Below are 26,916 nucleotides of genomic sequence, written 5' to 3' on the forward strand. Positions count from 1 at the left end.
TCATCCACCGGTCAAATTAACCTTCCGTGCCAACGGGAGGGGGCCTGCGTGGGCCAATCAGCAGGTGATTAGGCCGGGGGTGGGAGGGGTGAGGGGTCACCGCGATGGGGCCATCGCAAGCCTGATTGGTTTCAATCAGCAGCCAGCCGCAAGGACAGCTGGGAGCTGAGCCGCAGTGAGCGCTAATCAACGCGTCCCACAGTGAAGCATGAACAGTCACTACACACACACACACACACAGTCACACACACACACACACACACACAGGTAGATTGATGCTAGTGTATACACACTGACAACACGGACATCACTGTGTGTACACATTCACACAGAGACAAGAAACACACACAAATAGACACAGCAAGACATGGGAAGCAGAAATGAACAGTCAAGACCACAACAGATAAATAGAAAATCCCATAATGGAAAACCAGAGAAAAAAGAGAGAGGGATGGTGGGAGAGAGACATACTCAGAGCAACCGCGGAATCGTACAGTAAATTGAATGACTAATTGCATTGGATTTGTTAATTTGACCACTGGCACATCTGATAGGAGCCCGTGACATTGGTTAGCAATGCTCTGTCCTACAAACCACTACAACACCTCTTCTATGATGTCTCAAATGTGGAACAATTCAGATTCTCTCCGCTATGTCTGATGTTATGCTAAGTCTTGTTCAAATCTCAGAGAGGCACAGCATCGACCAATGGCTGATCAGATGAGATGGGAGAAGTCACAAAGAGCATGTTATAGCTCCTCTTCAGTGCACTGAAAGTTGCTGAAGACACACTGATCTGCTTTGGTTTCTATTTACGACAGTCAGTGTAACTTCTTTGGGTGAATCCATTGAGAGGAATGTCTGCAGAGGAGGATCTGGGTGTGGTTTGTGCACACCGTATCAACATCATAACAATGAGACTTGTGTGAAATAATTTGTCCAAAGGCTCACATAATGTAAAATGATCAGTTCCATTGCACCTTTTGATGTTTAGCTTTTAATGCCATTGTCTTATAAAACATGCCACAGTTCCTTTTCTTCTCTTTTCTCCCTACAAGGAACTCAAAAATCAAACAGGGTTTTCCCCTAATGACATGTTGAGACAAGTAGATGCAGAAAAGCAGCTTCTCCCTGTATTTTTCAGAATTGATTAGATTAGATTAAACTTTATTGTCATTATACATGTACAAGTACAAGGCAATGAAACGCAACAAAATTGCAAAACAAGGAAAGAACATTTTTTGAATTGCTTGTCCAGCACCATGAGTCATTATCAGTTTCATTTTTACAGACTAAAATATACGCCAAACAAAAGCATTTTGTTGTGAACACAAGATAGCAGTTCTGACTGATAACAGATAACAGATCAGTCAGAACTTTCCATTCACTTTTTCCGCCTTCACAAGGTAATTATGGTATGAGACACGAGAAAATACAAATTTCAGAGAGCTGCAGTGTATTAATCATTTCATAGTTTTTGAGACTTGAAGATTTGCTTGACTTCAAGAACAGTTTATTATTACAGTTTATTAAGACTAATAATTCTTTGCCTGACTAAGGTTTGTGTGAAAGGATTTTAACCTCTAGAAAGATTATTGTCAACCATCATATACTGTCTATTTAAATGGATACAAAAACATAACAGAAACACAGATAAACATATAATTTTAAATGGTAATGCAATTATTACAGGGTACACATTAGGCTTTGGTAAATTATATAGATTTTTTAAATATATTTTCTGACATTTTATAAACAAAACAATTAATTTAGAAAATATTAAGCTCATTACTCAATAATTAAAATGTTAGTGGCGGACCTAATAATATTTGAACCATTACATTTTTTGCTTCAGTTTTAAACATTATAATAGATTTTTTTTTAACTACTGTGAATCACACTGGTAGTGATCCTGGAAAGCTAGAATATCTCCTTATATATCTCTTATTGACATTGTGGTCGTTCTGCAGCCTAGTGAGCTGTGGGTTCGAGACTGGAGAAAGAGAGCATGATGACAGACCAGAGCTCATGGATGGACTTTGATCAGTGGATTTGACATTGGGGACTTCACATCTAAAGCAGGGTCAAAGATCATTTCAGAGCATTATGCATTATTATGCGAGGAATAATTTCTAACATCCTGGCAGAAAGCTTCCTCTGTGTTTGCTTCTTTCTTGAACAGAATAATGTAACACTTTGTGAAGAACTGACAAAACAGGATGCCGTAGGCTGAGATGAGGATGACGACCATCTCCACTGCTGGGAGGTACTGGCCTGTGACGCTGACATAAACTGGGCCAAAGATGATCCAGGAGATGAAGTAAATCAGCATAGCAAAGGTGATGAACTTTGCATCATTGTAACTTTGAGGCAGATTTCTACCCTTGAAAGCAACACCAAAGCAGATAAGAGCCAAAACACCAATATAGCTTAACATGGCTCCAAATGCAGGAAATGACATCTCATTGCAAATCAGCAGACGCTCCTCTTTGTTTTTCAGTTTCTCCCATTTGGGCTTTGGAGACTTGAGTGCAAGCCACAGGGCACATATGAGCACTTGACCTGACAAGCACACTGCAATAATGATGTAAGGTTTGTAGAGCTTCTTCAGGACACTCTTAATTCTGGGGTCAAACTCAAAGGCCAAGATGATCTTAAAGGACTTGACCATGATGCAGGAGACACATAAGGTGAAGCTCAGGCCAAACAGTACCTGTCGTGCTTGGCACTGCCTCTGCTCGGGTTCACCACCAAATAGTACCACACTCACAAATGTGCTCAAGAGAGAGAAGAGGAGGAGGACGCAGATGGGGCCCACAGATGAACGCACCACAGGGGTATTCCAGCGTGCAAAGAAGATGATCCCAACAGCAAGGGTAAGCAGTGCCCCTAGAGCAGTAAATGCCAGCAGTGTGTCATGATACTTATCATTCCATTTCAGGTAGACAGGTTTCTTGTCGAGACACTTGTTACTTCCCATGGAGGAGTATTGGGTCTCAGTATTACACTGATGACACATTATGGAATCTGCAAACAGGACGAATGCTCATTATAATCTTCAAGTTGGTTCTACCTTATTCCTGATAGTTGACACGGTGATATGCCTCATATCTGCAGAGTTGTCTTGTAGAGTTATTATTTTGTTTTTTATTGCATTATATAGGTCATCAATGTTATTGTTGTTTACTTTAGTCTGGTACTAACCGCTGGTGTTGGAAAAGTGGTCCTCAGGACAGGGGTAGCATTCATGGCAGCAAACGGGCTGGCCCTTCATTGACTGCTTCCAGAAGCCTGGAGCACAGCTGTTTGAGCACCTGGAAATCACATCTCCCTGAGAAGAGAAAGCATCCTCATCATGCACTTTTTGGTAGACTTCATTCATATACAGTACAGCCTTTGAGAAATAGGAAGAACATCACAACTAAAGCTTTGGTGATACACTAAACAAGACAAAACAAGAGTCTACAGCCACGCTAGCGGCTTTGTGAGGCTGTACTTAAACAGAGCTGAGCACTAAGATCAGTATGCTAACATGGTCACAATGGCAATGTTAACATGTTGATGTTAGCATGCCAACATTTGCTAATTAGCACTAAACACAAAGTGCAGCTGAGATTTATGGGAATGTCATTAGTTTTGCAAGTAATTGGTCATTCACAAAAGTGTTGGACAAAGTGAAATTTTGACCTGATGATGGCAAGAGTCAGGAGATCACCAAAGTTATTATAATTCATCCTTCGGGGGGCATGAATGTCTGTGGCAAGTTTCATGACAATCAACTCAATAGTTGTCAAGACATTTCACCAAAAACCTGAAATGTCAACCTCTTCAAGGTGCTAGAGTTAAAGTCAGGAGATCACCAAAGTCAGTTACAACATCCTTTGGGGACTATTAATGTCTATACAAAACGTCATGGCAATTGCTGAGATATTTAAGTGTATGCCAATGTGGTGGACCAACTGACATTGCCATCCATAAAGTCACGCCGCTAATGTGAACTGTAGAGAAGGAGGATACATAGAATAGAAATATGTGTGATAAATAAATGATAAAAGAGTAAAATAACTCATCAGAGGAAGGAAAATCCTTACTGTGACATGTAGGAAATCTTGATATGTTTTTTGTGAGAAATTCTTGCTTTTTATACTATAATGAGCTACAATGTCGTGATGTGGTGGGGTCTGCCTCCACCGGATGACATCATATCCTGTGTTGAGGTCACCATTGTTGTTGAATGAATAGTTTTTCCCATCCATGTGGAACGTTGCTTTCTTTAAGGCTCCTCGTAACTGAAAGTGCAAAGTGATGAAAACGGTGTGAATTTGTGACTCTCATTTCATTTTTACGTGACTTTCAAGCATTTTATGTTAAATCTCCAATAACAGATTTTTTGGCCATGCACTTAGGAGCAACGTAAGCACAAGACTGACATATTATCATCTTATAAAGTTTATATGGCGAACTTCTTAACAAATAGTGGTCTATTTATACATCCAGCAGATAAGGAACAACATAAGCATTCTGTTGGGAGTCATGTTTCTGGCCATGTGGTGAATGTAAGTCCAATATGCATTCTCATTTTAGCTCAATTTTTCTATCCACCAACTCCTGAGGGAAATATCTGTGTTTTAGCTGCTAAATGCTCCAGTTGGTTCACTCGCTAGTCACTGGCTTTGCCTGTGTGTCGTTTGATGCTGGACAGGTAGTGCACAGTGGGTTTTTAGAGTTTTTCTGCTGACAGCAACTGCCTGCTGTGGCTGAAAATGATGCTAGTGAATCAAAATAGTACAGTTGCGGGCCAGAAAACCACAAGAATGAAAGTGACTATAATGCTCCATAGAGCTGAGAGGGACTGCAGAGTCAGGCGATAGTTTTCTGTGGATTTGCTACAAGGGACCCCTTTCACATACAAGTAGTAACTCCATTATTAATATAAAAATATTGATTACAGCTGCTTTCATATTTTGTGTTTTCCTCATGCACATATCGGTGTGTATGTGTGTCTGTGTGTGTGTGTGTGTGTGTGTGAGTGTGTGTGTGTAATCACCTCCAAGGGCTGTAATCTCTGGCTTGTCTTACAGTCCCTGTTGACGCAGAGGTCTGCAACAGCCTGAGCAATAGCTCGAACTGCCAACTCAACACTGAACACAGCATATGGATATATCATCTTCATTAATACCTCAGTGATTGTGTCATTGGGCATTACATGCCCGTCTCTTTTCACTTGTTGTTTCTTTAGAAAATCAGACAAGAATGTGTTGTTCTTGTGGTGATCAGGGTTTACCTCAAGATTACTGAGATACTGCTTAAATCTGGTTGTGTTTCCAGATTTAAGCGTGGTCCCATAGATTGTACCTACGTCACTCAAAGTCCAGTTTCCCAGTACATTTGCTGATTGTGACCAATTATCACTGGCCACCCAAACTTTCCCCCTGCCTTGAGAATGCTTGAGAAGACTTCTAAAGAGATTCTTCATATGGTAAGGTTTGGCAAAGGACACAATGACCTTGACATTTACATTTTCAATAATGTTTTTGACTGTAGCTTCGGTGCTGTTCATGAGTGAGTTGTCACCCAGACCATCTGGAAGAATAGAGATGAAGGCAAAGCAGATGTTGTGGTCTTTTGCAAGCTGCTGGAGGCGTACAACTGCATAGTGACCGTAGTCACCATCAGTTGTCACTACACCGACCCAGGTCCATTGGTGGCCTTTTAGGAAAGTGATGATGGCATGCACTTGGTGATCGTCTTTTGGTACGGTCCTCATAAAGCTTGGAAAACGGGTTTTATCACTCAGTAGACTAGAGGTGGAACCGTAACTTATCTGTGGGAATATTACAAAGCACCAATTACACTAGAGAAATATACAGTAGTGATATGAAAACTTTTGTCTGCATTCATACTTGATATTTGTTTAAAGGAAGGAGTTAGACAAGAAGATTGATGCCACTTTCATGTCGGTATGGTAAATATGAAGCTAACGCAAGAAGCTGGTTAGCTTAGCATAAAGACTAGAAGTGGGGGGACACGGCTAGCCTGGCTCTGTCCAAAAGAAAAAAAATCTTATTTGGGTAATCTGCACAAAAAGTGTAAAAACAACAAGTTTTACGGGGGTTATGTGCGGGTCTATCACTTGGCTGGCAGAAGTCACTTACTGGCCAAGACATAGTTACAGCACATAACTCCCCGTAAATTATTTAGTTTTTACACATCAGTTTTTGGACAGATTTTTGTTTCCCTTATTTCCAGTCTTTCTGCTAAGCTAAGCTTAATTTTTATCATTTTGATCGGCAAGAAAGCTAATAGGCGTATTTCCCAAATGTAGAACTATTCCGTTAATATTGCTGAACCAATTTTTGATTTTCTGACAAGAATTTTCTGTATTTTAGATCTTAGTTCTGAGGTTTATGAATGGAAATTCTATCATCCAAAATGTGTCAGCTTTACTTAAATCAAGAGATGGTCTTTAAGCTCCGTCATACCTGAGGGATGTACTCCAGGTTGAGTTCCCTCGTAACCGCTGCGGATATCTCTGAGTGGTAACCACCGACGACAGCCAACACAGGTGGGGAGGGCTGCTCGGCACCATCCATCCTGTTATCTGGTAATATATAATAGAATATGATAAACATATATATGTATAAAAAATATATTATACTATATGTATCATTATTTCTATAAATCTTATGAATTTTGATTCTTATGAATGATTCCCCCAAATCATTACTATAGCCATTACTGATAATTTCATCACTTCCATTACTGTGTATTCTAATATTTAAATACAAATATAGTTTTATTCATTTTTACATTACAGTAGAGCATGACTGATTTCCAATCAAGGTTCCTATAGTTCAAAGGTGATCATAAGCAACAAGACAAAGTCTACACTGTCAGAAAAAAGTCAGACTTAGTGGCACAAATGCACATACTGAGACTTTATAAACTAAATAGACTTAAATATTTACTTAATATTTTATTTTAGATTATTTATAACAATAAGACGAAAACTGACAAAACTATTAATGTGGTGCAACTTCCTTGTGTTTTTGAGGTAGAGTATATTTGCAGAGATGCCCATTACAACTTTAATTTCTATGTCAGTGAAACAAAGGTTTAAAGATATAAATTCCAGTGTTATGTCCAATAAATGTAATTTGATATGTCAATGTTGTATACTTCTTACCAGAAAGTGACAGCGCAGTATCTATAATGGTTATGGCTTTGCAATGACCAGGATCATTACAATGCATGTTGTTATAGAAACATTTTGAGAAAATATATATGTACTTTTATTTTCCATTTGTGTTTATTTAAAATGTAATTGTTTAGTTAATTTAAAATGAGTGTTAGCTGGGTATAATAGGAGCAGCAGTGGGTAAGGTCATTTGAGAGAGAACGACTGTTATCTGATACAAATTAACGCAACAGGAAAATAAAAGAGCATAAAATAGTTTTACGAGGCCACTCTTCAAGGCAAGAAATTATCCCAACAACAAAAAACTGTGTTTGTAAGTTTTTACAGTACAGTTCCTGGTGGGTTTCAGTCAGGACAGATTTCTAAATCATTTCTGGTCCTGAGACTACTCACAGTTTTTCCTGAAGGACATGGTGGTTTTGAGTGCAGTGGTAACGTCAGAGCAGGAGTCCAGTATACGATATCCAAGGGTTAGGTTCCCCAACTCCTGCTTCTTATTTATGTCCTCCACTGCCTGCACCATTATCAGAGACTGGACCAGCCAAGCCAGGCTGAACCTGTGTGATGCAATCACACATATTACATACACATACTTCAACACACACATTCACACAACGCAACACAACACACACACTTTACAAGGTAAAAAAAATGTACCTGTTACAGATCCTTGTATCACTGCCATCTTCTTCAATGGTAACATTAACACTTTCATGTATTGGGAACAATCCCCCAATAATAATGTCACCTGGAGCTGTGGCTTCATCAAAACCGGTGGTACTAAAAACCTGGTCTTGTAAAACTGAGGCAAAGATATAGAAACTAAAGAAATGTTTCATCTTCTTTTGTTCTTTTAGTCAGCTCAAATCTGCTTCCAAGTATCTCTGATTTCCAAAATCTCCTCTCAAATTTCTCAAAGTTGTGTAGATATCTCCAGTGTGGTTGCAGAAGACTGAGAGCTGTCAACAAACTGCTTGAACTTAAAATATTACTTATCATTTTGCCCATCTTTGTCATGAGGTGTCACTAAAAGAAATGTGTGTGGGATGAAAAAAATATTGTCTTTCTTCCTGGTACTAAAATTAGGTTATTCCTCTGTAAGACAATGATTCAGAAGAAGGTTAGACATATCAAATTAAATGTTTTAATTATTTGGCTGAGATATTGAGCTTCAAAGTTTTTGCATTCCAAATAGCAAAAATTATATATATATATATATATTATCTCTTTCATACATGATGATGACACACCCTAATTGTATTCTAAATGTACAATATCAAAATCCTATGAAATTTGTAAATGTTTTTTTTAGAACATGTCAAATGAAGATAGAACCTTCTAATCCTAAGAACTCGCTTTCTGCTTAGAATTATAAGGTTCTTGCAAAACATGAAAAAAAGCAATGATTTTCAAGGAACGCAAACAGTTTACTCATAATTTGTTTTAAACCATCAAATATGAGTGTCTACATGGATAAGAAAGTTAAAGTTAATGCTTTCTATGACATTTTTATGACATTTATTTGAATCATCTTTTCTTCTTCAAAAAAACATTGCTGGTTAAGTATAAAGGTCAATGCTAAATATTTTGTCCAGTGCAGAGATCAATTTTAGGTAGGAATATGGTTGGTTATTAAACACATTATTCCAGGAACCATTAGTTTAAAGAGACAGTTCACCCCAAAATCAAAAATACATATTTTTCCTCTTACCTGTAGTGCTATTTATCCATGTAGATTATTTTGGTGTGAGTTGCCGAGTTTTGGAGATATCGGCTGTAGAGATGTCTGCATTTGTTTTTATATTATGGGACTATACGGCACTCAGTTACTCAAGATAATCCACAGACCTTGTTGTGAGCAGAAGGTAGAAAGAAAATAGTTCCTACATGAAACTGCTCATAAATCTGTGGATTATCTTGAGTAGCCAGGTCATGATTTCTGGAAAGAGTCACTGCTATTGAGTTTTTCAAATGTATTTTTTGATGTTTTGACCACCACAGGCTGAGTGCCATATAGTCCCATTCTATTCAAAAAATGCATACATCTCTACGACTAATATCTCCGAAACAATGTTTTAATAAATCATTTGTGATGGAAACTTGTTGTGTGTCTTTACTACATGGTAATATAATATGTCTATTCATAATAATAAAAACAATGCTAATCATAATTAAAGTTAGTATCAAATTCAGTCCCTACCCGTGTAATTTAACAAAGTTGCTTGGAGTAGCATGGCATGTTGTCAGTGTTCTAACTCAGCAATGTGTTTTTTGTGTCAAAACGGACTCTTTAAACTGAGACAATGCAAAATGAAAGCAAATCTGACTGTAATGTTTGTCAATATGACTGAACTGTCTTGATTCAACTTAATACCTTCATTTTTACTGAACTTGTTATCTCAAGTCCAGTTAACCTAGTTTTACATTTTCAAAACTTATGAGATGACTTAAAACAAAATTTTCCACTGAAAGCAACTACACGGAACTTTCACTTTGTGTTGATTATGGCAGCCCCTGTGGACAAAAGCGGTAGTGTTTCCACCGCCTTGTGTCGTCAAGATCTTGATCTGGCTGCTAGCACATGTATTTGTTTTGGAAGTGAGAGAAAAAAATACTTTTTTTCCAATTTTTTTTAAAACAGCTTTTTGCAGGATACATAGCAATGAGGTAATGTAATCTGTTAATGTAATCTATTTGTGGCTATGTAAGATCAATAACAGTATGACGATGATGAAACAAAGTAAACTTTGTTTTAGTGCCGTTCATACACCTAGGATACATGTAAGCCTACCACTAACAGATTCGGTTGCTCGGTAATAGTCATTTTGTTGAGAAAGTTAAAGTTACCAACATTCCCTCGTAATGTTATGTCTTCATAATAATAAGCCAACAGTAAGATAAATCTCGGTAGCAAGGCATAAAATGTTACGTTATAAGCCAGTTGTATTACAATAATGTCCACTGTGACCTAAACCTCCATTCCACATCTCGCAATGTATTTCATAAATAAAATAAACATATTACATACTTGTCTAGGAGGAAGAGGGCCAATTCAGGATCGGGTTTGAATCCTATTAAATCCCACAATTCTCTCTGTCTGTTGAATGACTGACCGAGGTTGACTCGTTTTTTCGCTCATGCTCTATCACTGTCCCTTTTAGCTTTTTTTGTTGTTCTTCCGGTAAATTCTTTTCTTTTTCTCTTTGCTGATCCTGCCCCAGTATAAGCCATAACAAGCCACAAATTATGCAGTGGAAAGAAACTAAGGCCATAAACAACATACAGGCCTATCCAATCTTCTTAGTTGCACTAACTGGCACAAGGGTAGACAGTGGGAGGTTCCTGCTGTTTTTCTGTGTGGAGCAGAGGCTCGAGGATTGATTGGAACCGTGCGTTCTTAGCACGAGACAGCTAGTTTGGTCTGCAGCGTCTGCGCATACGCGGAACATGAAGGGGAAGGACGAGCGGAGACGGACTTAAGTCATTTTTCGAATATTTACAGTAGAAAGAAGTTTCCTTCTCGGCAGGATAAAAGACATACAGGCAGGACTGTCTACATTCCTCTAGACCTGCGAAGGCAACCCGGAAACGCGATTTGTTCGCTTTCCAGATAAGTAGTCTAAATCGAGTTAGTGGTTGTAAAGTTACATACGCAGACCGTTGAGGAGGTGAGCAAACTTTGGTGTACCTCATTAGCATCAGCAAACTGTTCGTGCAACTTGTGTACACGGTAGCTCTCACGTAACTGTTGCTTTAATTAGCCTGTTTAACGCAACTCAGTAAGCTTTTGTTTAACTTTAATTTTGGTGAGTCTATTAAGTAGCCTGTCACAACACCTAACGCTTGTCACAGTGTGCAAACAGCTGCTGGGGAGGTTTCAATTTGTAATTCGGAGAGAAATGCCCGCAGTCAAACTAAGAACAAACACAGCAGTCTGCTGAGTTGTAATTTTTGCTACTCGTTAGTTTTAATGTCAGGGTCAACAGACAAATATTGTGGTATTAGCACTTTTACATAAGTAAAGAATCTGAATACTTCCACCACTGGTTAACCTGTATCATACATTATGATTTATAACCGCCCCCGCGTGACTCATCTATGAACCACATATTTCAGGGTGGGATTTGATATGGACTCCTGTACTGAAACCACATGGTTCAGCATGACAAAATCTCAAAATTCCTGGTTCAGTCCCACAGCAGTAATTATGATGTTGCCCATGTCTTTCAGAATATTTATGTTGCTTTGTACTGCTCAGTTCAGATGTAAACATTGTGCTTTTTACTCCTCTACATTTACTAGGTACTTTTGAAGATTCAGATTCTACATACAAAACAGGTGGTCAGTTTATAAAATACAGTGCATTGTTATAGAATAAACTACCCAACAATATATAATGTAGTTAATTCTAGCATTAGCTTCGCCAGCTACAAAATGCTGCTCACACAGTAATGCATGTGTAAAAATAATCCAATGATATATAATATATGATAAAATAACACCAGAGAGAGGCCATTCTGCTGCATAATGAGTAATAAATAACATAATAAATAAATAACAACAATAAATAAAATAAATGAGTAACATAATATATACTTAACATACCATTACTTGCTTAAGCTTTAGAACTGGACTCTCACTTGTAACAGATTATTTCTACAGTGTAATTTTGCTGCTTAAGTAAAAGTTCTGAATCTTCTCCCACCACTGGAACCAAGAGCATGTAGGCTTTCACTTCAACCAAAGACATTAGCAGCTGATTTTCACAGTTCCACCTAGCTGGTTTGAAGTATGCTAATAACGTCCTCTGATTTAATCTTTAGTTGCAGGAATGAAAAGTTGTTTAGCTTAGAAAAGCTGCAGCGTCTTGGTTCTCCCACGGCACATTGTTGTTCACCCCTGATAGGCCAACAAGTCTACTGTGTAGAGCAGAAATTATTGATTATTTTGAATTTTATTTGATAGGGATGATGCAATTTAACATAGTTCCAGTACAGAGCATGAAACTATTGCTAATTTTCAACTCTTGTCCCTAGTTGGGCTTTTACATGTACAGTGTAATTAAAATATACAGCTTTCAGTATCATAAAACTACAATACACTACAGATATGGAAATACAATACAGAGGATGATTAGCTGATTAACCAATTAGTGGATTGACAGAAAATTTGGATAATTGATTAATCATTTAAGTAATTTCTTGAACAAAAATGTCCAATATTTGTTGGTTACAGCTTCTCAAATGTGTCAATGTCTTTTGTAGTTGAAGACATTAACCTGGATTCTGGGAAACATTCACTATTTACTGACATTTTACTGCCTTAATTAATTGATCAATCAAAACAATAATTTATGTATTAACTGATTAATTAATGACATTATTTGGTAGTTGTGGTCCTACTTTGTTGTGCTGTTAAAATATGACGTATTGCAGGTTGTAATTCAAAGAAAACACTACACCCCATGGTTGAAGGTGTGCTCAGTGAATGCTGCACATAGTTTGAGACCCCTGATGTATTGCCTTCACGTTTCTCCTGCACAGACAGTACCCCTCGGTGTTTACTCTCCTCTTCATTATGGCACACAATTTAAAAATGGCTCTAGGTTCTCAATATTGCATTTTTTTTTTACGATATTTATTAATGTAGCAAAAATGTCAAATGCCAGCTTCTTATATGTAATGATTTGCTCCTTTTCTTTATCTTATATTATTTAAAATGGAATTTGTTAGGTTTTTGTACTGCTGGTTGGCCAAAACAAGCAATTTGAAGAAATTACCTTGGGCTCTGGGAAACTGTGACCTACAGTTTTCAATATTTTCAGACATTTTATCAACTTAACAATTAATTCGACAGATTAATAATAAAATAATTACTGATAATGAAAATAACTGTTACTTGCTTAGGACTGTCACTTTGGGAGCAGCTTTGGCTATACTGTACCACTTCAATCTCTGCAGACAAACTGCTGGGTCCACGTCAGTGATGTCTTCCATGTGGTGGGAGCAGTGGCCCCTGCTGGTCACAAATGGTACCTCTCCCTATGGCCTGGACAACAGTAGCTGCTTCAGCTCCACACAGAGCACCGTACTCTCCAGAAAGGACTTTGGAGGAGTGCCAGTTGTGCTACTGCTCGATTTCCTTGTCTTTCTGGTATGTGTCCGTCTGTCTGCCTGTGATGTTATCAAGTGAGAGAAGATTGGAAATCTTTAGGGCATAGTTATGTTCTTTCTTTCCTGTCCTTATAGGCAAGAGAAAATCCTTACCAAAATGCTTTATATTTTCTTTGTTTCTTTTACTGTATAAATTGCACAAGAATGTTTTTCCCATCATGCAATATTAAGCAATACACTTACTTGTAAATTTCTTTTTTTTTTTTTTTTTACCAACCAACCATTGCTTTATTTGAGTCAAGGCATCAATATATGTTTTACTTTGTGTTATAAGGTGAAAGCTGATTGGTCCTTTTTCTCATGCCACCTACAGATGTTGCTGATTGTCTTCTCTATTATCAGGAGGAAGTTCTGGGACTATGGGCGTCTGGCATTAGTTTCAGACAACAAAGGGTCAGTTCGTGATCTCACACACTTTCAAATTTTGTTGTTACCATGACAAGCCATACCAGTAAAATATTGCCTCAGACATCAGATGTGAAATACTGACCAGATTAATCTTTTTGGTTTGTTTTTGTTTTTTTCCAGTCAATTTGATTTAATCCTTGACACTGACACTTTGTGTATTAGGTTCACTGAGTCAACACACCGTCGCTATAGACGCATGTCATCCAGTGTGGATGACCCTGAGAATGACTTGGTATGTAAAAGAAAATCTTTGTCATCAGTTTCAGCACCAAAATCAGTATTCATATAGCATAAAAGAATAGCCCTACTCATCAAGATGAGACATTATTGTTATATTTATAATATTAAGAGATTAATATAACTAATATCTTGATTGTATGTTAGTGTAATCAAAATACTTCTCTTTCTGTTTAGGGATGCTGCTCTTGGCTGCCGTACATCCTCAGAATGGAGTGAGTGACTGTAGCTTGTTTTGCTGGTCTTTGTTTCTCAACTTGTGGCCCAACCAAAAGCTATTTTATCATGCTGTGTATTCAAGCCATGTGTTGGTTCCTTCTAATCAGTGTGTGTGTGTGTGTGTGTGTTTCAGTGAGGAAAAAATAAAAGCCAGATGTGGCATGGATGCTGTTCACTACCTGTCCTTCCAGCGCCATCTGATCGTCTTGCTGTTGGTCATAACTGTCACCTCCCTCTCAATCATATTGCCTATCAACCTGACTGGAGACCTGCTGGGTGGGTTTTGCACTGTTTCTCTGTATTTTAAGCAAAAAACTACAAGAGACTTTATGGCTTTACAGTGATTACAGTCCAGCATTACAAAAGTGTGCAATGATGATGACAACCAGTATCTGTTAATGGCTAAAATTACAGTTTACTTACTTATTTTTTAAGCTATTTTAAGTACAGATTATAGGTCCGGTGTGTTTTATGATGGCTTCAAATGTGATGCAAGCAATCAAAAAATCAGGAGCTGCACGGTCCACTTCATAATCAGTGACTTGTCCCAGAAGTGTGTACTTTTTTTCATAGGTGATTTTGACCAATTGGTCACACGTTTTAGTGAAATCCAGGGTTAGGTTGCTCGTATTCTGATCATTTTCTGTTTATGTTTCTTGTCTTGTCGTATTTGCATTTCTACTTACAGTATGTATGTTTTCTTGCTGATTATTTCTTTCAGGTAATGAGCCATGGAGTTTTGGAAGGACAACTATTGGGAATCTACAAAAGGGGTAACTATTGTATGACAAAAAATGTTGCTATATAAACAAAAGTTTGTATTGCAGTTTTGTGGTTTGGTCATGACCAAATGCTTCTTGGTGTCTATAATTTTTGCTTCAAGAAACAACCTGTTATGGCTGCATACAGTGTTTGCAGTTCTGTACCTGACCCTGACAGTTGTTTTGCTGCGACATCACACATCACAAATCAAAAGCATGCGCAGAGAGACAGTGAGTCTATGTCTACTAGACTACAAAATTTTATGTCATTAAAGTTATAAGCATCCGCACTTGGTCTGAATGTCTCCCACAAATGTATACATTTGAACTGTGTCCACATTACTTGTTTTACTCTCTCTATTTATTTTACATTGGATTGCACCTGTCTATGAGGAGCTAAGCACATAATGAAAGCCTGGCCAGATTACAGTGTTTAATTATATTAAGTAGATGCTGAGTTTCACTCACCTGCGCTGATACCTCACTGATCTGCCTTTCTGTTTGTAGACCAGAAACACTTTGTTTGTGTGTTCAGTCCCTAAAACTGCAACAGAGGAAGCTCTAAAGACCCATTTCACGTGAGTTTTTGACTAAATTGTAAAGTTTTCTGTTTTATATTCTGTAAAAAATGAATTTTGGTCTTGATGCAGTGTACTTGCATGTTACCATAAATAGTGGCCACCTGCTCCATTCCTCAATGTCAGTGCTGTTTTTGTATAGAGAGGCGTACCCTTCCTGTCAAGTGTGTGCTGTGACCCTGGGCTATGACGTGGCCAAGCTCATGCACCTTGATAAGGAAAGGTAAGAAATCATGTGATTATTGCCCTGTGTGCCATGAGTACATGCCAGCGTGTGCAAGTGAGCGTGCTGTGCCCACAAAGTCATATTTTGTCAGCTCATGGCCTATAGAGCCACCATTTGTGCATGATTCATTGTTGATAATTGTTTTTTGGTCTGTGCTACTGATAAATAATTTTCATTTTAACAAGGTATCTAATTTCTATGTGCAGTTGAAATTGGTGTGTGCAGTGACAAACCCACAGAGAGAATTGTCACCTAACTCAGCAGCTCTAGTGAGCTTTTTAGTCTCTTATAGCTCATTATTTTAGTTTTATGGCCCATAAATGTACTGCATGGTTCAGTCTCACTCTTACTCTTCAATATTTTAAATGGTTTCAGATGGCGTACGCACATCTGCAGAGGAAATGGTCGTAGGCACCAGCACGTGAAGCATATTCCAGGCTTAGAAACACGTGTTTAAAATGTTTAGGGATATTTTCTTTTGCTTTATTTCTACTAAGTTAAACAAACTTGTTTGTGTTTGTTTGTTTTCTTCACCCCAGGATGCGAGCTGGAAAAAACCTGCGCTACTATGAGCATGTCCTAGAGAGCACAGGGAAACCTGAGCTGATTAACCCCTGTTTGTGTGGTAACCTCTGTTGCTGCTCACAGAAGGTGAGATAAACCAGATGATAAGATAGCTTCTTTTAGTTTTTATCATGTATGTTACAATTCAGGTTAAGAAAAGTACTTGTTATGACTGCAAAGCTCTAAATCTTGTAATAAAATGAAAAAGGTTGTATCAGTTTTATTCATTTACAGTGGCAGTGAATAAAGCAAGAATGTGAACTATTTTACACCAAGATTTAAATAAAGGTGGTTTCAAGTAAAGCATTTAATCTATGTGTGTATGTGTGTGTGTGTGTGTGTGTGTGTTTTCAGGTTGATGCCATAGAGTACTACAGTACTAAAGAAAAAGACCTGCTGGGAGAGGTGAGGAAGCAGGTAGAACTGGTGCCACAGCGCCCCCTGGGGATTGCCTTCGTCACCTTGCAGACCAAGGCTATGGCCAAGTAGTGAGTACCAATTTAAAGTCTCTTTCTGTCAGTACATGTGTCTGCATTATATGTACAGGCGAAGTAAATAGCAGGAATGATTGGTTGGCATACAGTATGTGCCAATGTTTCTGCCATGAGTAGTTGTCTGGCAGCATAGAAGCAGCAGTATCATGTCAGCTGACTATGCTTGTTTCTCTGTTAGTATTTTTAGGCTCTGGCCTGATCAGGACAGTGCTCTCTGGATTTTATTGTCACCACATGCCCTTTACTGGAGGCAGGCCTTTGGGTAGCTGTTATTGTTGAAAGCTGGTTAATGTGTGTAACTAACAGCTGTCATTTACTCACTTCAGCATTCTGAAAGACTTCAATGCACTCGAGTGTGGGGGGACAAACTGCTGTTGTGGGCGGGTGCCCCAACCTTCATCCAACTGTGAAACTCTGAAAGTGAACAGGTGGAGGGTCAGCTTTGCACCCCATCCCAAAAACGTGTATTGGTAAGGTCTGAAACACCAACTCTTCACACAGTATGTGCTCCATGCAGATCATATGACTTGGTATTTATAATACTGGTGCCAATAAGGCTGGGCAATAATTCAATATTATCATTAACTGACTTTTAGTGGAATCATATGGTGTTATTGTTTTACAAAAGTCTGAAGGCCAAATGCATGATCTCAATTGAGTTGTAATCAAACCAAATTAGTTTCTGAGGTTTTAGTTTTTTTGTCCAATTTAGATTTCTTCACAGTGCCTTTTTTGGTGTAATGCGTAATGCAGTTAGGCTATTTGACATATGATCTTGCAATATGGCAATACTGGTTGCATGAAAATATTCTTGGTAATATTGTGAATATTGATTTCAGCCATATCTGTGTGGGAGGAATCAGAGTGTACCCTACACTGTTATGTTTTCTCTACTTTGCATTGGCTCTTTGTGTGTAACTGTCGCGTTGCTTCTGTTTTTCCTATTTTCCCCATCCTACAGGGACAATCTCTCAGTGCGGGGTTTTCGCTGGTTCATGCGCTATATGATGCTCAACTTCTTCCTTTTCTTCCTGCTCACCTTCCTCACGACTCCCACCATTATTATCAACACCATAGACAAGTTCAACGTGACTAAGCCTATCCAATATCTCAATGTGAGACTTGCACACGCAGACACACATACTTGTCAGAATTCTGCTTTCAAAGCTATAAATCTACAGTTTGTTTTGTTTTTCACCCTAGAGCCCTATCATCAGTCAGTTCTTCCCCACTCTCCTGCTGTGGTCCTTCTCAGCATTGCTGCCCACCTTAGTCTACTATTCTACACTAGGAGAGGCACACTGGAGCAGGTATTACACACACACAAACACACATTAGAAAGGCAGTGATTAGTTTCTCTTAGCAGAGGAAAATGTTTTGATCCAGGGCCGTCTGTGTCTCAGGTCCAGTGAGCAGCTGAGCATGATGCGGAAGCTGTACTTCTTCCTGCTCTTCATGGTGCTTATCCTCCCCTCGCTAGGACTCACCAGGTAGTTTGCGTTACCATCAGTTTGAATAAGCAACAGTTTGCCTAGCATCTAGGTTAATTATTTATTTGCAGTAATAATTTAGTTGTAGTTTGCTATAGCAATCAGCCTATGTCAGATACAGTAATAAACGGATAACTTACACACTTTAACACTTGTTAGTATGTATATACAGTAAAATACCAAATATAAAAGTGAATGTCAGTTGGCTGAAAGGGATTCCTCCCAGGCTAATAGATGCATTTTGTGGATTCAGGGAGAATCTTGCCTAACTCTTTGCAATCTTTTTTTGTTTTTCTCCATTAGTCTTGCAGTGTTTTTCCGCTGGCTGTTTGATAAAGAGTTTCTCTCAGATGGGAAACTGAGGTTTGAGTAAGTAATACCTCTTTTACTACCAATTAACTAATTAATTTGAATAAAGGATTTTCAGATTATTGTATGGTGTTCTCACGTTGATAATAAGTACATTATAAAGAGAGAAAATGGGATTTCCAGGCTGCGTCAGTTTTACTGTAAACTCACGTCATACAGGTTGAGCTGTATTCAAGTTGCAATGTTTGACACACTATTGTTGCAGTCACTCAAGACTGCATTGTTTTGTAATCTAGTTTCATATTTTACAATGTTTGGTTGTAATTCAAATTCTATAATTTTTTTCTCAAGTTAAAAGTGTTTGTTGAAACACATGCGGTAAGTTGGTTTTTATAACAATGGACTTTTCCTCATTGGTTCGACTTCATAGTCTTCTTTTCTTTTGTCTTTTTGTTTTCTATTCCTTCCTTACACCAGGTGTGTGTTCTTACCTGACCAAGGGGCGTTTTTTGTCAACTATGTGATCACAGCAGCCCTGGTGGGCTCTGGGATGGAGTTGCTGCGGTTGCCAGGGTTACTGCTTTACACCATGCGTATGGCGTTTGCTCACTCTGCTGCTGAAAGGAAATATGTCAAACAGGTTTGTAATGTCATTGTCCATTAAAAGAATGCTACAGCTAAAAGTCATTGGTGTATTTTGTATCTATATCTGGAACAGAGCACCAGGGCCCACTTGTGCATTGAATTGAGTCCTGCTGAGTTATATATTCTTATTTAGCAATGTTTTAGCGATAATACATGTTTTGGAACCATTACTTTGTAAAAATATTTAGTTTTTTTTTTTTTTAAATAAATGTCTTGATACTGTTCTCATGTTTTTAAGGGTCCTTTGTCAACTTTATTGTTTTATAAATGGCTACCACTTTTAGAATGTGTTCCAGACTATGCAGGATATGTAAAAAGTGTAAACATGCCTGTAAACACATTGACAATGTGTAATAGAAATATATCAAGTGCTCTAGCCAATGAGCCATGTATTTTGTGACTAGACAGATTTCTACTATGCTCTCTTTTCCTGTAAACTCAAGTCAGTGAAATTTAGTTTGTAGTTTGCTTTATTCTCAGCCTCACCTCAACATTTACAAGTCAACTACCTTTTTGATTTCTGTTACAGAACCAGGCCTATGAGTTCGAATATGGAGCCATGTATGGCTGGAGACTATGTGTGTTCACTGTCATTATGGCTTACAGCATCATATGTCCTATTATCACGCCTTTTGGTGAGTAGTTAGGAGGGCTGTACACAAGCATGCACTCACACACACGTACGGTATATCAGTAGATCTATTTGACATTCTCTTGATTACTTCAGTCTGTCAGCATTTGCCTCAGTGTCCCATACGCGCTTCTATACATACAACATATTTCCAGTCACTTCCATGGTGGAGTTTTTAATGTCTGTGTGTCTACAGGTTTCCTGTACATGATGCTGAAGCACCTGGTGGACAAACACAACCTGTACTTTGTCTACCTGCCCGCTCGCCTAGACCGCCAGGTCCACCTGGAAGCTGTCAGTCAAGCTCTGGCTGCGCCCATCATCTGCCTAATATGGCTTTACTTCTTTTCTGTTCTCAGAACAGGTTAGAAACAACCGTGTGCTAAACCTGGAAAAAGTCATCATCAGTAAAGTGACCTGAGATTCACTAACGGCGATTAAGTACTAGTGTTTGACCACAGCTAGTGATGTTAAGAACCTGATTTTTTGGCCTTAAGACAAAATGTGGATGGACGTTGTATGTGGTCATACTGTGTACATTTACAAAATTTTACATGCACAGAATTTGTGTTAAGATTACAGCCTCAGTTCCCGAAAACAGCAGTTTTTTTGTTTGTTTTTTATCAAATGTGACGCATACATTTGTCAGATGGTACAGTTTTTAAACTGAGCTCATGCCTAAAATATTCATATTCAAGGTAAACTTCTAAAAAAATGCAAAACCTCAGACAACAGGTTTCTCTGAACGTTCAAAGCTCCCAAACTATGATTCTACAAGTGAAGTATAGATCAAACTGAAAGATCTGTGAACGTTTTCCACCCTTACTATATACATGTAATTACATGTAGGTGTTGCATGCAGCCCCATAATAAGTAAAATCTCTATGCCATTATTTAAACTATATGTGTGTGGGTGCGTGTGTCGCATTTCAGGTTTCTGGACTTTCACATCTCTGTTCACACTGGTGGTCCTGTGTATCACCGTCGTCATCTGCGTCAGCTACACCTGCTTTGGCCTTTTCAAGTACCTCAGTCCACACAACTATGAGGTGAGTGTTTGCTTGTGTGTTCATATACTGTCACTTCTTTGTCATCCTTCACACTGAGCCCTCATATTGTTTGTGTTCTTTTGCACAGGTGAAAGAGGAGGATGAGGATACAGCAGAAGAAGTGGAAGAAAACACCACGGTACTGTACTTGTTCCATAACAAATTCCACAGCACAAATAAAGATCAGATGTATTTAGGACAGACTGGATCTTAAGTTAACTTTCCTGAACTTTGCTGTATATTCTATAACCCTATTTGTCATCATCTTGGTTTGTTATTCATTAACAAAGTAAAAACCCTAAAGACCTGATTGTTCATGATGAGTTGTTCTTGCAGTGAACTTTGGGCTTTACTAGGCCAAGTTTATATTGAAACGTCCTAGTTTGCCTCATACATTTCCAGGAGCTTTATCTTTCCCTAATTTCCCAACATTTTTGGTATCAAAGTCATACATTGGCCATTACATGCAGCATTGCATCACACATCAGGGAGGATAAAAGAAAACACAAAAATGAATATTGAGAAACACCCTTAAGAGCCCTTTTGTTTGTTTTCAGTATTCATCTCTTTTTTATTGTATATTTACAGGTGTACCTTCCCAGAATGCTTAATCCCAAATCACCTGCCAGCGCCCCACAGGAGTCTAAACCTAAGCGGTCTTATGGCTCTACAGAGGGCAGCCCGGCCTACTGCCACAGCCCAGTGGAGGAAAGCATGTCAGATTGCTGAATCAGTGTATTTCAACACTGAGTCAAAACTCTGGAGTCAGGATCCCCACGACTACTGTTCGTAAATCTGCTTCCTTCACAATGATTTCAGCATTGAATGAAGTCAGTTTAAATTCACCTCCATCCTACTGCTCAGTCAGAGACAGCCAAGAAAATCTCCAGATGGTACAAGAGAATAAGGTGCAATGAATTTCTGACGCTGTGCCGTCCAACTTCCTTAGCTTCTGCTTTTGGAAATATATGAGTTAAAAGTAGCAGGGAGGACAGTGTGTTGAATTGAAATTGCTTTCTGCAGGAAAAAAGGTAAATAGGAATTTATTTGTTATTTGTATCATTATTTGCACTTGATGAGCATAGCACAAACATCCATGAGAAACCTGCATCTGTTTCAATCTTATCCATCATAAAGCACAGTTATTGTTGTATTTTTCTGTACGAGACCTCTCTGATAAACCTGCCATTTCAAACATGCCATAATATTTGTGAAAAATACTGGAATTAATTTCTTGTACATGCCAAAAGTATTACCAGAACAAGATAATCAAGCCAGCATCACTGCTGCCAAAGAGGTGGACAAGCAGAGCTTGCTGTTTTTATCCAGTTTCAATTCCTTCACAGTGCCTTTTTTGATGCCAGAGGACAACACCGGCCAAGGGAATAACTTACTGCCTAATGTTAACTATGCACTTTCTGTACCAAGAGAGGCCTGTCATGTGTTTACTAAAAAGAGATAAATGTTTTTACTTTTGTAATTAGACAAGAGAACAAACATTTGTATCAGTTTTGAAGGAGTTTTGCAACCAAAGGTTTACTATGATGATGATGACAATGGTTAGACACTATTTTCATTAAATATGTCAAGGTTTATTTGTATTCAGTGTACATTGAAGTTGTGTTTTTGCAGCTTTTTTAAAATTTGCATTTTAACATGGAACTAAATACGAAAGGCAAACTTGTAAGTGTACAGTGGTTGGTAATAAGAGTGTTGAAGTTAAAAAGATGAAATGTCTAAGCCTTAGCTTTGTATATGATTTAAATTTCAATATTAAACAACTTGTGTGTGTGTCTTGTCATTAGGTGGCACTGTTGAGCTGCAGTGGGGTAGCTTAACCTCTTAAATATTCATGCAGCAGTTAAAGAGGACAAATGCACAGTGTTGCATTGAGGATTTCTAACTTATTCCGACATTGGTATGAGCCAGTTTACTGGGCAACAATTCCAGTAGCTCCACCTCCTCACCTGATCTTTCACTATTGTCTCCCTTTCTGTTCACTTTCCTTTGGCTTCCTCTTTTCCCTGCCCTTTTCCCCTTTCTCACCACGGTACCTGCCTCAGCTGAGAAAGACCTTTATTGTCATTTGAGGGCTTTTAGCGTGCTGAAGTGATTAGCACAGTTGTTAAATATGGGTAATGAAGTGCTAAGCTAACAATATATCTAGGTTATTAGCTATGGTGAAAAGAGGGGTTTGGACTATTGGACAAGGATCAGTGTACCCTAATGGAGCTTCACAATAGTTCTTGAAATAAACAACAAAAATCAGGAACAGTCACTGCTGAAGTGGTTCCTAATAGCTTAACAGAAGAGTACTTCCTGGCTCAAGCATCTGACACACTTTCCTCTGAGGTTAATTAGTTGCCTTAAATATGTGCACACTTTTACTTACAGGCCTTACACACAGACTATCTATGTACATAAAAGTCACAATGTAGTAAAGAAACTTTAAAACCAATCACACTTTAGCTGCTGCTAATAACTGCATATTTACACACAAAGTTTAAAGATAGTTTACAGAGACTTTGAAAAAACACTTTAAAACTTTTTTCATAGCAATATAAATTTTGTAAGATCTGAGTGCACAAAGGTTATTGACTGTGCTTTAGCCCTAATGTCGGACAAAGATTAAGCATTACAAAACAATCTCACACTTGTTTGCTCTTTCTCAAGTATTATTTCATTGTGCGTGTGTGTGATTAAGCAATAAAGACACTGTTGCTAAATGATCTCCAGTATGCTGATAATAAAACCCACAATATGGCCTGTTTTTGATGAAAATGTAATAATCACACAAACATACACTGCATGACTCCCATGCAAAGAGACTTGAAGACAGATTTGAACAGACATATCTCAACAAATTAAATCACATGGGAAAGCTGTGCAGGGTCAGGATGTGGAGGCACTAATAACTTGCAGATATTCTCATGTGGCGCCAAGGAAGATCTGGGAAAGAGATGAGTGTTTGATATTAGACACCTGATATACTGTGTGTTGCGTGTATGAAATGTGTGTTTAATGCACTTGCTGCTTGCGAAGACTGTCTTCTGCAAGCTCGGTGGAGCAGGAGCCTGGGAAGCAACTCTGTCCAGCAGCAGCAGCCAGAACTATAGTGTACAGCTTTCCAAAAACACACACCACACTTTGACCAGATGTTAAACACACCACAAAGTCACTGGCTCATAGCCATATGGTACTGGGCTTCAAGTAATGGGTGTGTGAAAGTCTGATCTGAAGTTTAATCCAATTACATGCTAACTGGGAGCAGCTTGTGGCATCTCATGTTCAAACACCTCACTCAGATGGTCACACAGACATATATTTTTGATATTTAGTGTTGCGCAAAGGTACAATACACCTGTTAAAGTTAAAGAAAGAATGGTGAAGATCAAAGCACCAGAGTTATCCTGACCTTTTAGTCCCTTTAGCACCCAATAATGTAATAATTTCCTGATAATGTAATACAGTTTGCACTTAGCTTGATTTAAAATGTAACAAATGCAATAATGTAATAACTTGACCAATAATGAAATAAAATAGAAGCTACTCTGTGCAATATAGATATATATATATTTTAAGTACACAGTACAAAAAGAAACAGTGGCATTTGTAAACAGTAAGACAATTAGTGCAATGATACAGTGTGCAAATGGTGCTGAAATTAATGATTAATGTAACAGGTTGCTTTATATACATGAGATAGGCGGATATGACAGTATGTACAGTGTGTGTAGGTTGAAAAAGTGATAATGTTTACATTAAACAATGAAATACATTTACAGGTACAGTGGATGTTTCTGTCAGGGGTTATTGCACAGAGATTGTTCCTGACACTATGTGACTGCTGTTAACTGTTCATCAGAGTGATGGCCTGTGGGTAGAAACTGAAATTGTGTCAGGTTATTTGGTTGTTTGCCAAACCAGACAGTGATGGATGTGCAGAGAACTGGATTATTGCAGAGTAGAACTGGATCAGCAGCTCTTGAGGCAGGTTGAACTTCCTGAGCTGGCGGAGGAAGCATAGTGCAGTCCCATGTTGACTGCGTCATCCAACAACCTGTTAGCCCACTAGGCAAACTGCAGGGGGTCCAGCAGGGATCCTATGATGTCTTTCAGGTGGGTCAACACCAGTCTTTCAAAGGTCTTCATGACTACAGATGTCAGGGCGACGGACCTGTAGTCATTTAATCCTGTGATGGAGGGTTTTTCAGTAGGTGGTTGTTTGATGTTGGAGCAGGTGAGGGGTGTGAATGTGGGCATGTCAATATTATTATGTATGAAACAACTGAACACTGTCTCTAGTTTGCCTATAATTTGTACCAAATTACAAAGTTCTTTTGAGGAAGTGTCTTGGAAATTATTAGAAAATTTACAGACCAGAATATTTATTTTTATTATTTGCTTTCCTGGTGAGAAGATTGATACCACTCTCATGCATGTACGCTAAATATTAAGCTACAGCTGGGATACAGATAGCTTAGCTTAGGCTGTTATAAACTACTGTAAAACCACAATGTGTCATTTTTACACTTTGATTTTTGTACATTTTAAAAAAACAAGATTTTTGTAGATTTGTAAACTTTAGAGGTGCTGGTAGGTGGATTTTGTTATCTTCAGACTGAAATGGGCTAATTGTTTCCCCCTGCTTCTAGTGTTTGTGCTAAGCTAAGCTAATCTTAGTTAGCTTAACTATTCCTTTACAGAGCTGTGACGAAGATATATAAGCAGAACATTTTAGACAAAATATTAATGAGACACTGTTTCTAAATGATCTCAAACGTTTGGCATTTCTGTACTGGAAATACTTATTTATGTCTGCCCCTGACATATACACTGATACAGATATATCTGCAACAAGCTAATATTGGCCAATTTATCAGTCTATTTCTAATGTAATCTAAACTGAAAGGGAGAAAGTATGGATATTAGATGAATCTATTATAAAAAAATACTGGTTTCGAGCAGTTTGCTGGCTCCCCAGGTCAAATGAAACAGCAGTGATTCAGCCAGTAAGTATTACTAGTTTACACAACATGCCCTTCTCCAGATCAAAATATTTAGCCAGCGTTAATCCAAAACCTCTGTGACTGTGTTTGTGTGTAGGTGTGCAACCCACTGAACTCAGTGCCCTGAATGCATTCTTGCTATTGTTGTCATCAGTGCTTTTGTATACCACAGACACTATTATTTAGCTCACTTCACTCCCTCTCTCTCGGTATTCACTTAATTCTGCACTCCCAGGCCACTGAACTTAAGAAAGAGCTGCTGTGTGTGTGTGTGTGTGTGTGTGTGTGTGTGTGTGTGTGTGTGTGTGTGTGTGTGTGTGTGTGTGTGTGTGTGTGTGTGTGTGTGTGTGTATCAAATAGGAATTAAACCCATTTAGAGTTCTGAGGTTTTGGGGTCAGGTTTCCTTCATGTCACCACCAAGATCGATGGTCATGACCTCTGACTGCTCCAATTTGTATATAAACACGACACCGGCCAATCACAGCATCGCGTGGGATGGTGCCAACCAATGAGAGCGTCTGGCAGCATCGTGCTCTGTGGCACTCCCATCTTTTGTCCGTCAGGATTAGTGCCGTGGCAACGCTGGTCGCCTGGGAGGTGAGTTTCCCAGAGCAGCGGGACCAGGACAGAAACAGACTGCTTCATTCCAAGTATTACTTCCTTCCCAGCCAATTGGGAAACAGAAGTGGAGTGGTGTGTATGTGTGTGTCACTCCAACTCCAAAACTTCCACCTAGACTGCCAACGCTAATGAGGTGCCATCCTGAGCCACAACCTCAAAGTGTGTTTGTCTGTGTGAATGAGTGGGTGGGTTGGTGAGGGGCTGTCCTTGTGTGCTCTCTTCTGTGTGGGGTACTCTGTAGAAAAGTCACCCCACTCTCCCTCCCTTTTCTGTTGGTGGACTACATTAGCCAGAAGGGCAGAG

At 38.6% G+C, this 26,916-nt stretch overlaps 2 protein-coding genes across 6 annotated transcripts; one reads left to right on the forward strand and one right to left on the reverse strand.

Annotated features, from left to right (window-relative positions):
* Positions 1–981: 981 nt before the first annotated feature.
* On the reverse strand, positions 982–10,542 carry LOC122863209 (G-protein coupled receptor family C group 6 member A-like). 2 transcript variants are annotated; one of them, XM_044169460.1, is made up of 7 exons: positions 10,227–10,542; positions 7,592–7,755; positions 6,483–6,601; positions 5,048–5,824; positions 4,092–4,289; positions 3,205–3,331; positions 982–3,027 (listed from the first exon to the last, which is right to left on the reverse strand). In XM_044169460.1, the coding sequence occupies exons 2-7, from the start codon at positions 7,719–7,721 to the stop codon at positions 2,105–2,107; spliced, it is 2,274 nt and encodes a 757-aa protein (XP_044025395.1). In that variant the 5' UTR covers positions 7,722–7,755; positions 10,227–10,542; the 3' UTR covers positions 982–2,104. The 2 variants fall into 2 exon arrangements, with proteins under 2 accessions (XP_044025395.1, XP_044025394.1); XM_044169459.1 differs by lacking the exon at positions 10,227–10,542 and adding an exon at positions 7,856–8,395.
* Positions 9,724–22,763, forward strand: tmem63a (transmembrane protein 63A). 4 transcript variants are annotated; one of them, XM_044169463.1, is made up of 24 exons: positions 10,644–10,866; positions 11,501–11,536; positions 13,159–13,351; positions 13,685–13,764; positions 13,942–14,011; positions 14,194–14,231; positions 14,369–14,511; positions 14,957–15,008; positions 15,119–15,227; positions 15,504–15,574; positions 15,717–15,797; positions 16,340–16,451; positions 16,719–16,852; positions 17,185–17,328; positions 17,820–17,973; positions 18,062–18,168; positions 18,262–18,348; positions 18,652–18,717; positions 19,135–19,297; positions 19,832–19,937; positions 20,130–20,297; positions 20,867–20,982; positions 21,071–21,121; positions 21,571–22,763. In XM_044169463.1, the coding sequence occupies exons 3-24, from the start codon at positions 13,184–13,186 to the stop codon at positions 21,709–21,711; spliced, it is 2,361 nt and encodes a 786-aa protein (XP_044025398.1). In that variant the 5' UTR covers positions 10,644–10,866; positions 11,501–11,536; positions 13,159–13,183; the 3' UTR covers positions 21,712–22,763. The 4 variants fall into 4 exon arrangements, with proteins under 4 accessions (XP_044025396.1, XP_044025398.1, XP_044025397.1 ...); XM_044169461.1 differs by lacking the exons at positions 10,644–10,866; positions 11,501–11,536 and adding an exon at positions 9,724–9,865; XM_044169462.1 differs by lacking the exon at positions 11,501–11,536 and having other exon boundaries at positions 10,645–10,866.
* The last annotated feature ends 4,153 nt before the right edge of the window (positions 22,764–26,916 follow it).

Source organism: Siniperca chuatsi, linkage group LG16, assembly GCF_020085105.1.
Source record: "Siniperca chuatsi isolate FFG_IHB_CAS linkage group LG16, ASM2008510v1, whole genome shotgun sequence".
In the NCBI taxonomy this organism is placed as follows: Eukaryota; Metazoa; Chordata; class Actinopteri; order Centrarchiformes; family Sinipercidae; genus Siniperca; species Siniperca chuatsi.